General features: G+C 40.5%; 1 protein-coding gene across 2 annotated transcripts in view; it reads right to left on the bottom strand.

Annotated features, from left to right (window-relative positions):
• Nucleotides 1-12,725, bottom strand: part of BCL2L13 (BCL2 like 13) — a 41,942-nt gene that overhangs the window by 28,989 nt on the left and 228 nt on the right. The window contains exons 1-2 of one of the 2 annotated variants that reach the window (XM_059816301.1): nucleotides 11,214-11,244; nucleotides 7,200-7,389 (exon numbers count right to left, since the gene is read on the bottom strand). In XM_059816301.1, coding sequence (XP_059672284.1) covers nucleotides 7,200-7,320 — 121 coding nt within the window. In that variant the 5' untranslated portion in view covers nucleotides 7,321-7,389; nucleotides 11,214-11,244. Of the gene's footprint in view, nucleotides 1-7,199; nucleotides 7,390-11,213; nucleotides 11,245-12,725 lie in introns of those variants that run through there. The other variant, XM_059816302.1, reaches the window with a different exon arrangement.

Below are 12,725 nucleotides of genomic sequence, written 5' to 3'. Positions count from 1 at the left end.
GCCACTCTGAACAATAAATTCCAGAGAGGAGCAAACTGTTCCTCGTTTTGGTTAATGAACAGACATTCACTAATGCTTTGTCAGTCCCTTTAAGGTCCCCTCTTTGAATGACTGAACCACTGCTTCACAGTCAAGCGCAACAAGTATACGCAAGTACAAACTCTTATTTCAACCTGTGCTTCACCCTGCATATGGAAGGGATGAGGGTATTCAGAAGAGCACCCATTCTCACGGGACTAATGTGATGATGATCACACATGACAAACTGTCATACTTGATAATAAGTCACCCGGAAAATGGAAGGAAGAGAAATTCCATTGCTGCCAGCGTACAAAAGAGCTGTTTAGATAATCAGTGCTGCAGTCAATGCTTTCCATCTCGTAACACCCACAACTTTGCAGCAGCTGCTGATTCCAATAGCACCTGACTATTCAGTCGTGCCAAACCATCAAAAACCTACCCCTCCCGGACCAGTGACTTTGCACTGTTTATTCCCCTAATTATCAATGGACTTCAGCTTTCTGCATCTCCTGTATGTTGACCCCTACCAACAAAAATTGCACCCAATGTTGGAGAACAGCATATTCCAACAGCAAAGGTCCTAAGCGAGCGGTATCACACAGAATAATTAAGGTTGGAAAAGACCTATCTTTTACTCCTTTAGACAACTTCCAACTCAGTTTGCAAATAGGTAGAATAAAACAGTAAAAATGGCTTCTAGTAGATAAGAACATATCATCCATAAACATTGAATGCTTTCCGATGCTGAAAAAATGGGTTTGCCTGCTACGGGCTTTTGGTAAACTGACTCTGAAAGGCCTCTTCCCAACCCAAAGACACAACAAACCTCTGTTACACAGTCTTACACAAAGAAGTTAGTGCATTCTACTTTCTATTTATGGAATATATATGTTCTCTTTTGCACACGTGTGTTCTTGTTAAGATTTTGGTTTTCAGGTATTTGGAGGTAACCTGCAAAGTAGGGGAAAATGTATTCTAAAAGTTCATCAAGCATCGCATCACTGACAATCAGACAGTGTTATGACTACTAAATAAATGCAATACTTCAGTAAAACTCCACCGCTAAGGCCATTCCAGACGTTTAGTAACAATACAAGCCTAACACGTTCCCCAGGTTTGATCCCAGGAGAAGAAAGGATGGGAAGTCATTCATCAGAGCTAGAGAGCCTGCACATCTGATCCTACAGTGTTTGTGTCAAACTACGGCTAACAAGAAACAACAGCAACTCTAAGGAGAGACTGAAAAGGTGCTAGCGTTTTTAGTTCAAGTGAATGCAGGCTGAATGAAAAAGAAAGCCTTTAATGTCACAGATTGCTCCTGATTTTTTTTTCTTTCATGCTTATAATTTACCACTATGTCTGTTTTCAAGTTCCCCTAGGTCTCTATATTAACTTCTGTATAGTCAACATTGACTTAAAAATTTACTTTCAGTGTGATTCTAGTTATTTCTTTAATATCTCAGACTTTTTAAAACAATGAGAATGAGTAAGTGTCTAAAATTTATGTGAGCACTGAGAAGTGACAAAAATATATGAAATCTCTTTATAAATGTATTCATCTGTATCCTTTAATGAAAAGTATATCCATTACCCCAGCAAACTCTAGAACACAGACTGCCATACATAGATGTAGCCCTTGATTTGAGAAATGTTTAAAAGAAACTCTTTATTAAGCTGAGCCTTCTTATGGTTTAAAGAAACTAAAAAAGTCCAAAACATTAAGAACGAAAAAGAGACAAGACATTGCCAACTAGCAGTCGATTTTTTTTGTGGGCAGAGAGGAGGCTTAATTAAGTGGGGGCTCACATTCCTGGAGGGACCACCTGTTACTTCTCCAAGTCACACCCCAAAAACTCCCTTTCCTTGCCTCTGTTCAGGAAGTAGCTCCCTCGTTCCCATGAACTGGATTGGTCTGACCTACAACATGTACCTTTTCAGCCAAAGGAGGTATGTTTTGCCCTAAGAGGAAAGTTTCTAAGGAATGTGTTATTCATCTAAGCTAAAACCACCTCAAAAACTCCTTCATTTCCTACAGACCAACAGCAGGTACTATGAAGGGTAAGTGAAGATACTGGGATGTAGTACGAAGAAAAACAAGATATTCTGCAACAGCCAGTCCAAGTGTCACCTGATGACAGAAAATCTTGCACCAACAGGTATCTAACCCATGATAGTCAAACCCATATAAAAGAGGTACTACTGTTAGATTTGGGATGGCCACTAAAGAGCTTGAGCTCACCCACAATGTATGAATCCTGACCACCTCTGCCTATCTGTACATGCATTTCCTGAGATGTAACAGCACTAACCAAAGGAAGTGAACAAATAAACATAAACCTCATTTCTCCCAGTAACCCTGTTGAACACTGCTCAGCTGTAAGAAATGTGTGTGGGAAACCACTAAAATGCCTTGATCTCTTACCATGTACAGCACTTCATACAGTAATTCCAAAACAGATAATACATGGTCAAAAGAACATTGTGCACAATAATTCGATTAAAGTACTGTGGATAGCATGCACCTCAGGGAAGCTGTGAAACTGTCAAAACCTTGTTCACCTCTTGAGTAATCTATGCCTAAATGCAGTAGTGGCACTGATTATAAATCTTACAGATGCTATGTGGGCTAAGGGATTATTTAAGATTTCTCATTCTGTCAAGGAAAACACAGAAAAACTACTTTCCTTCAGAATCCTCATTATAGCCACAGGCTCATGGGATGAGGTCAAACCATGGGGAAGTAGATTAAAAAACAGAAATACACTAAAAGTTACACCTTGATGAAACACAAAAGCAGCATTTATAATACAAATATATTGAATCACAAAAACAAAGTACTTTGACTCACTTAGAAAGTAAGTAGTACTAACTGCTGCAGCAGACTGGAAGCTTCCACAATAAGCATGAACTTCAGGGGGAAAAATGTTGAAATGTTTTCCAATACTTGATATTTATTTTCTCTGTATGAACCAGTAGTTATAGATACTACAAGAGTTCTGAAAAAATACTAAAGCATCTCTCCACAATCTAATGAACAGATAACTGAGAGCTTCCACACATTTTACATAATTGTAGTCGTCTGTTGCATCAAACCACATGAACTTACACAGATGAGATCCTACTGTGTGCATTTTATCAGATTTATCTGAGCAATTTGTATTATTCATCTACCTGAAAACCTACCAAAAAGTAACCGAATTTACTGCTAATGGACTTTGCTTTAAATAAACTGAAGTGAGTGCTATGCAGAATCACTATCCTGCCAAAACTGCAATAGGAATAATCTCTCAAACTATTGCCCAGATAAGTTGGCTGGATTTTCCTCTGGAGACACTGAAATCCACTACAGAATACTACACTGAAATCAACTACATAACACTATAGAGCTGTAATGTTAAAAGATTGGTTTGTCCAATAAAACTGTCTTTTCTTCAAGAGCCTGGAATACTGCGGATTGTTCTCTCTTCAGTCCCTGCACTGAAGAGAAGCTATCTAAATAAAAATTTCAAAGTAGTAATCAGATGTTGACTTAGATCGGCCTTCTTTGCTTGAAGCCAGAAGTGTTTTTAGCTCTTGTAATTAAAGCTATCTTTCTTGCAACAAAATCAAGACCAACCAAGAGATTCAAAAGGAAATACAGTGAGGTAATTTTCCATGTAATTTGTCTGAGTTTTCTCCTCACTAATTAAAATCCCTCTGAAAACCATCAGTTTTGTAAAGCATATTATGTCTGCAAAAAATGAGAAGTTTTAACTTGAAATCTAAGAAACATCTTAAAGATTTACTCTTATCTGAGTTTTTGGAACAAAAAAACATACATCAGAAAAAGAACTCTCTAGCACAAAATGCAGGAAAGCAGAGGTTTGTGGGAGATGACCATAGGAGGAAAGGGAAGGGAATGGACAAAAGCATTCAATTTCTCCTAGAAGTTCTAGCAGAGATAAAATAGTATCACTCCTGTTGGGAAAGATCACTTTTTTGTGAGGTTTTTTGACCCATCAGATACAGTCTCTAGTTTAACTGGAGCGTTGAAACTTCACTGAAATCCAGGAGACTGCTGTAAAAGGAGACTCAAGGGAGGTACAGAAATACTAACTACACCTAGTGTGCCTTATTTCCCCATGTTCTGTATACATGCAATGGAAAGAGAGAAGAAGATCCTCCCGCGGGTGATACCAGGTGGCTGTAGTTGGGATCCTGCTCTGAACCGCCCTCTAGAGGAGTCCCTCACCCTCCAATACCAAAGGAGATGGAAAAGGTTAACATTAGGAGAGCAAACTAAAACTAGCCTTTCAGGATACTCCCCTTATACAGTAACATGATACAGAAATCAGACAAAGAGTAAGGACTTATTTGGATCGATGAAAAATATATGAAGGGAAAAAGTACCATATACCAGAGTCAATACCTCATATGAATGAAACACATAAAATAGAGAAGTGTTCTGCAACTAAAATAGAATCAGGCAATAGCCAAACATCACTGCTTCACTTGTTTTCCATGAAAAGTCTGTCAGCACAATAACTAAATTAAAGGAAAATAAGATTAAGTGACAGGTACTTTGTATCAGAATCCTCTCAATTCATAAATCAACAGTGTTCAGCCAGAGAGAGTAGAAAGACTACTGACCAGCATTTTAAAGTACCACAAAAATCATCAATGAAAGGAACTTGGGACCAGACAAGATATCATATCAACAGCTGATGACAGTGCTTGAAAAGCACACTGACAAGCATGATGTAATGTTATTATCCCTCATATGCCTTCTTTACCAAAACCCAGAATTTTCCTCCTCATGATGGGATTCTACACAACAACTATTCATTTTCAATTACTGGCTTTCACGTCTCTTTTGTTCTAACCAGGTTTCTCAGACCACACTTGTTACTGTAATATCCAGCTACCTCCCAGCAGTGCATTAGACAGTGCAGGTAATATCCATTATGGGCTGCTGCTTCTCTCGCTGTCTCCCTAGGGGAGGATACAGAGCATATAGAGCAGAGTGCTTTGGTACAGCTCTCCCCCAAGTAGGCATCAGCCATGTGCCAGACAACAAGGAGATACAGACTGTGTATGTAAACTATTTAATGTTCAAAGAAGATGCATACAGTACTTCAAAATAAACACAGAGCTCTTACCACACATAGCCTGGAAGTGCAGCTGAAACAACTGTTTACAAGCAATGAAAGAAGTGGTAGGAGAAAGGATTTTAAAAAAAAAATAACTGTCAGACAAATAAAAGCTGTTGGAAGCATGGAAAGCAGAAAAGCAACAGGAAAAGTGAGTCAGGAAAGAATGAAAAAAGTCCTGAAGCAGAAGGATAAAGTGTTTGCACTTAGTTCAGTAACAGTCTGAAGCCCATCCAAGGCATACAAAACAGAGTGAGAAACAACATGGCAGATTAAAAGTAAGGGAAAATTATTCTATCCAGAGTCTTTGTTCAGAAAGGAGTAAACCCACTGAAAAAGAGATCTAATTTCAGTGGAAGATGACTGGGGAGGAGAAGTTGTGTTCACTGTCTGGCTTTAGGAGTGAGGTTTGGGGAAATGCAGGAGAATTTCCTGTTTAGAAGGGAAGGCTTAGAGCAATGGGGCTGAAAGAACAGGTTTGTAAAGCATCAATGCTTTGGAGTATTTTAATAGCAAATCCAACTATACCCTGCTGTCACACACACTAACACATCTAAATAATATCTGAAAAGTAGACTTAACAGTTATCTTTACTCAGGAGCTTGGAAGTCCTCTTAACTGACTACAAAATTTTTATTGAAGCATTTGTAGTTTCCTCTTTATACTTAATTCAAATATTTCTTAAGAGGTTTCAGTAATAAAAATCAGTTGAAAGGTTTCCCCTCAATTTTCAAGTATTTCAAAGGTAACTACAGCCACATTATTTTAAAAAAGCTTTAAGACTAATAGTTTCCTTTCTGAATCTTGCATTTTCAGAACAAACAGACTCTTCCACATTGTAGCTTTATATGTACTCAATACATTTCCAGTTACAGCCCAGTTATCCCAGATGGGATATTCAGAATTCCTAAAATAGGCACATTTTTCAATAAGGGATTCTATGAAACAGCATCTTGGAACTAAGGTGCCTCTCCTTTCATAGACCACAGATGCAGTCAAAGTAGAAATAATATACATACCTTAAATATACTAAGTTTAATTTTATAAACTATGTATAATATAACCAGTATATGCTATATGCTTTAATGCCAAACTGATAAAATTACTTCTGTCATATCTTTGATGCTATCTTTTCTTTTTAGGAATTGCTCATTTCATGACAGGTAAGTTCAGTAAATGGCAGAGTATGCATTCTTAAACACTTGTTCAAGAAAAAAAGATTCTGAAGAATGGGGGTTTCTTTGTTGCTTTAATACGCCTTTCATCAGAGCAAGTCCTGAATCACAGGAACCAGTAGTGACTGAAACGTCACTAAGAACTCACAAGCCACCAAAACAATTTTGACAAACAACATTGTTTAAGTGCTTGCCACCATAAAAGTTTTACTACCTATGCTTATGTGAAACACAATCTATCAAATTTTTTTTATTCTGCCTCCTATTTATTTATTTAACCTCCTATATGCATAAACCTGTTCTGGAAGAAACATCTGACTCCATCTGACCCCATGCAGTCCTTCACTTCTTAAAAATAAATAAATTAATAGATGCAGCATAGGCCAGGTTAAGCCTCACATCCCTGCACTACCACTGACTGACAACAACAGAAGCGATAACATAATAGGGCAAAACTATTTAGCACATGAGACTGCTCAAGTCACCGCTTAGAGTTTATGCCAGCAAACACCACCTCATCCTGCTTACTTCCATCTGCCTCCCAAAAAAAGCAATCATGGGCTCAAATTCTCAAGATGGCTCAATGAAGATAATATATATTCATCCCTCCTAACCTGAAGACAGCTGCTAAAACCACTTGTTTGCTTCATAAACACCAATCAGCCCTGGCATAGCTCAAATTAAAACAGTAATTTAAATACAAACAGCTTTGTTTCCATCAGCATCTCTTCCCACTATTTTAAATGAATAAAATAAGAGATGCATTACACTAAACATCAGGCTAACATTCTGCACCCATGCACAAACAGTTGAAGAACTAATTGCAAGAACAGTTGCATATGTAAATACGTACAGATGAATATGCAAATATTACCTTGACTTGAAGGAGGGGGATGCTCCTGTGGCTTCTCTTGTGATAAAAGTCCCAGGTAGCTGAGAACTACGTATTTTGTTTCATAGTGAAATCCTACAGGCACAGCAGTAGAGGACGCCATCGGGTTGGCTTGCAATGCGGCAGTGCTCTTATGGGGCACGTAGGGTTTTCTCTGCGTAACTGAGGAAGACTGTAAGGAAAGAATAGTGTTTTGTTTGTTTTTTTATAAGGCTGCAATAGGTCATCAACTCACACATAACAAGGAATTATGTAACAATCGTGAAGTAATATCCAGGTTTTTGCCCTGATACCCTATGCATTCCTATTTTAATAAGAACCGTGCAGAGCAAAACCAACTGCCCCCCAGTCCAGCATCCTGCCTACCTGCTGCCAGCAGTGGCATTTCTCACTCCTGCTTGGCATATGTGCTCTCACATTAAAGCAAATTGAATAGTTCCTCACCATGTGTCCGCCTCCTAATGCCTCCCAACTTGACCACACACAAAAATACACATGTATTCATGCAAAGAGGTTTTAAGGGATTCTGAAGACTTAGTTAACTACAATTTGAGGTAAAAAGACAGGTTCCGAGGGGTCTCTCTTCCCCTAAGCCTCCGATGAGTATTTTCCTGATTCTCTGCTTTCTCAGATATTCCATTATGATGCTTAAAAATTTTAATGCAGAAAAAGTGACCACAATTGCCTCAAATTCATTTTACTGTTCCAACAACAATGGAAAACATATGGTCAACAGAGGAAATTCCACATTCATTGTAGGGATTGGAAGAACAGATGGTTGTGTGTCCTGGATTTCTCACACAGACATTAATACTTATAAAACGGAAATCCATACCTAACGACAACATCTGGCCAAAGAACTTCCCTGTTTTACTCTAATTGTTTTGTCTCTTTTCAAACATCCAAATAAGACCAGCAGGAGAAGCTAAGGTAGAGAGAAATTAAAAACAGCCATAAAGGACAAGGTTAAAAAAAAAAAATCTCAGAAAATAACATGGAAGTGGGGAAAACGCCATCCAACAGACTGAAAGGAAGTTTCAGATTAATCAACATGTTTTAGCTCTTTATATTAGGAACAGTCTGGATAACTACTTCCAATGTGCGAACTTGATGAATCAAGTAATAATATTCAGGGCTTTAAGATGAACTCTCAAAATTAAGTTCTCCATCACTTCAAAGACTCATTTCCAAACAAGTGTTGGCCCATTCTTGGCCATCAGAATAGATGTCTAAATGAAAGGCACGCAAAAAAGTTCATGCTACAGAACAGCTACCTAACAGACACTGAAGGAGCGAGACAATTTACTGGTGTGAGACTGCAGTTACATTTAAAAGAAAACTTTAAACCAAGTTTAAGGTTTAAAGCAGTTAGCATGAGAAAAATGCTATATACAGGGAACAGAAGTTGGAACGTCTCAAGAGGATTCCTGATTACACTGGAAATGCCTTGAGACTAAGAGAAAGAACCAGGTTCCCAAACCAAAGCACAATCTGCAAATGACGCCTCAAGATTAAAAATAAAAAACAGAGCAAGCAAAAGAAAAGCATTGCCCTGTCTAGCTATGCAAGATGTCTGGGCTAAGTTCTAAGCCCCCTCCTCCCTGGAAAGGAATTCAGATTAATAGCAGTACAACTTGTTATTAAGGATAAACAGAACTATAACTGTGCTGTGGCATGGTTACTGTGTGAGTAGGTAGCTTGGCAAAGAAAAATTTATCCGTCAAACTAAAAGCTGCAAAAGGGAAAGAGTTGGTGTAAAATTGACTAAGCGTTCTTTCTTTAATCTTTAGCAACTCTAGTTTCTGAAACTCATTCAGTATTGAAAACAGAAGAGGACTCTTTCACAAAGACTCTGGAAGCCCTGCCTCTTGCCATGTATTTCAAAATGCCTGAAATCCTTTACCAGAAAGATTCGGTTGCGTCTTTGCTATGGCTTGAACTGAAGTAGTGATTTATACAGGAAGGAACCAATGTCGAAACTTTGAATCAACACCCATCCCTTTTCCCTTGGAGTAGTAATCCTACATTTATGTTGACTCTTCCATCCCAGCGTGCTCTACAGGCAATGGTATCATGCTTCAGAAATGCCAGAAGTTACAGCAGAGGATAAGCACAGCTTTTGCACAATATACAGTTACCCTTCAGCCACTTCCATAAACTGAGACTTTCATAAAGCAGGGAAATTTTGAAAAAATAACTGCTCAGAGGACTTCAGGATCCTTTAACAATAGATCTGCTCTTCAGACCAGATCCCCAGGTGCCATCATCACATCACATGTTCACAACACCAGGTGTGAAAGATGCCATTCACCAAAAAGCAAAAGCTCCCAAGCACATTTCAGTTCTGGTTTGTTCAGTAGAGATCCACAGTCCTGAAACCAACACGCTTCTCGCAACACCTGGACAGTGAGTGGGAGACCTTCCAGACAACCTGAACTGACCTGTCCTGAAAGAATCAGTCTGACAGATCATCCAGAGACATCCACACACTATGCTGTGGATCAAAGAACAAGTCTGAATATATAACAAAGATTATTCTTCAAAAAATAATTCCAAATCAACACAGAAAATGAAAGAAAAAAACCAGTTGATCAAAACAAGCATGAGACTCCATACCAGCACAGTGATCCATGTGCAACAGTGAGGCCTAATCAGACCACAGCTTATTTCAATAGTGGTTAATGTTTCCCTGGGAAAAGAATGAAGAACAAAAAAGCTTTGGATGAAAAAAGGTAATCACTGTGGTCGATATATTCTGAGAGGTAGTTTTATACCGAAATGAGAAGGGAGACTTAAGAACTTGAATGGAAGAAGTACCTTCAGCGTCACATAAAAGAATGTCAGACTGGAAATGCACTTCAGAATCACTGCTCTTCCTTTCAGAGAAGACCACAGCACAGAAACTGAATTACTCATTTTGAATTGTGAATGACTGTTTTTGTTTACAAAAAGAAACAGAGAAATATTGACTCAGATACTGTAAATATCTCAGCAAATGCTACTTTTCAGGAATGAGTAGGATTAAAAAAGGACACGCAGCTTGAGAGACCAGATCAGAGGAAGGAGAGCTTTCACTACAGGAGCAAAATGGAAAAGAGTCCAGAAACTGTTTAAGAGAGTAAGACAAAGCCTTTTATGGAAGATGTAATGGAGCAGAGGAGCTAAAGTATTATACAGACTATGTAAGCCTCAAAGCAAAGGCAAGAGGGTTACTTCTGGTGTAACAGATTCACTGTAAGAATATTGCCTCTTAAAAAGCTAAAGAGATCAAAATTATTACCAGTTACTCCCTACAAAAAACTTCACCCTTCTCAATTCCTGCACCCCTGGGAGAATAAAAAGCTACACCTGTTGAAGCTTACTTAGCTTGTTACTCCTCCGACCCTGCTGTCACTTGTTTCACGTGGGCTGAGCTGCTCAACAGACCTGAGAACAGGAGTTCCAGTCAGACTGACGTTTCCTCACGCAATCTGTCACATCCTAATCCACAGAAGAGTTACACATTAGATAACGGGCAACGTAGGTCTACCAATGAATACAGTGAATATAATCCCCTAGCGATGAGGCTCTGCTATGTTTTAGTCCTTACCTGCAAAGTCCTAGCGTGCATCAAGCTGCGTTCACTGTGCATCATTCAAAAGCCAAAACGTAACAGCATTATACTGCCCGTAAGAACAATTCACCAGCTGCCACCAAGATCTACTGTGCATCTATTCGACTGTCGCAGGTCTGGGACTTGGCTTTTGCATTTAGAGCTGTAGCCTTAGGAAGTATTTTGCTGCATGTTTATAAACAAAACAGTAGGTGATCAATATCACTACCGATTTGTAATGCACTAAAAACACAGGTCCAGAAACAACAGCGCAGTCACAGACCGCCTTCTTTTTACAAATAACACCACCACCATGACTGTAGTCAAGTCCCACTTGAAAACGGAGTCAATCTAGGGCTGGGTGCAGCTCCCACCTACAGGCCAGGTTACCAAGCCTCACTTACCGGCTACAAACTTAATCATCCTAGACCGCCGCTCTAGCAGAAGAGTTCTTGCTGGTGAGGAATTATTTCAAAGCATGTGTGGTCTCAGTCAGCAAGTGTTCACCCAAGCACGGACAGGGAGATTTAGCGAGGCAACAAAACCGTAGCACTGGAGTTCAAATCATTTTTAGGACAGGTTTGGGTCATCCTCCTGATACCAATCTCTGCAACAGGCAACCCCTCTCAGTTCACATTCTCATCTCCAGCCTTACATTTACATGATGCTTTTTATCCAAATGTACCGAATTTCAAGGAGTTGCAGGTCTACAAAACCACACCCCGTATGAACAAAATGGAAAACATTCAAGCGCTCTGCAACCTTACCAGAAGGCTTGCGTGGGGATTTTGGATGAGACTTGCATGTGTGGACTAGTTTACCCTTGCAGCAGTTTGACTCTGAAAACACGTAATAGGTAGGACTTTCCAAAGCACCCGATTGCGATCAAGTTGGAAGATAAATTCTTCAGAGTTCTTTTCCAACAAAATATGATGCTATTACTAGGAGATTGTTTTTAATAAACTGAGAACTACTGAGTTCAAGCATGTCAGTTCTACTGGAAATGAATCAATATTGCATCCATTACTGATCCTCTAGTGGCACTTAATGGATAGAAATACTGGAAAATATGATAGTCATTTATCTGGGCAGTGGTTTTAGTTGACCTTAGAGGGAAATGTAATTAAGCGAGCATTCTAGGCAAACGGTTTAATTCTTTTTTTTAGGAAGAAACACAAAAACTACATGAGTTATCTGCTATAAAGGTTTTCAATCTTTTCCAGCTTTAAACCATCTTACCACAATATTAAATCATTACAAACCCAGCTTTCATTAACAAGCTTTCATTCACTTTCTTTCTTAACTTGCCCAGCGCTATTTGGATTTGAAAGTGAACGAGGGAACAGGCAGGTAAGGCAGAAGCCCTGGGCTCGCTCTAAGTTTCAACAGCACCAGACAAACGCAGAGCCGGAGCCGACGAGCAGCCTGCGGGAGTGCAGCGTAAGCTACTCAGTCACTACGGCGATGAATGAGATATTTGTATCTGGGCAGAAACGGCAAGGAGCAAGAAGCCTGATGAGTCAGACGGCGGGGTCCGCGCGGGAGTCACAGCCCACGCGCCCCAGCGGCAGGCGCGGGCAGGCCGCAGCCCCTGCAGCGGAGGAGCCGCCGCCTCTCCTTGCCGCCGCCCTTCAGGAGCTGCCGGCGGGCGGAGGGGGCACTGCCCCTTCTCCCACACCGCGAGGCGCTGCCCGGCCACCCGCTCCAGGGCGGCGACCGCCCCGCAACCCGCCGGGGAGGGACGCGCTGAGGGCACCGCCGCTGGCCCTCCCTGCTGGCCCGGGCGCGGCGGGCCGAAGGGACGCGTCCTTCAGCCGCAGTCACGGCGGGGCGGGGGGGGGTAACGGCGGCCGAGGGGCGTGGCCCCGCCGCGCCCCGCCCCCGCGGGGAAGTTCTCCGGCCACCGACCCCGCGGA

The sequence above is a fragment of the Gavia stellata genome, chromosome 4 (genome assembly GCF_030936135.1).
Source record: "Gavia stellata isolate bGavSte3 chromosome 4, bGavSte3.hap2, whole genome shotgun sequence".
Taxonomy (NCBI): domain Eukaryota; kingdom Metazoa; phylum Chordata; class Aves; order Gaviiformes; family Gaviidae; genus Gavia; species Gavia stellata.
Note: the sequence above shows the minus strand (reverse complement) of the source record. Positions and strands in the feature narration are given on the sequence as shown.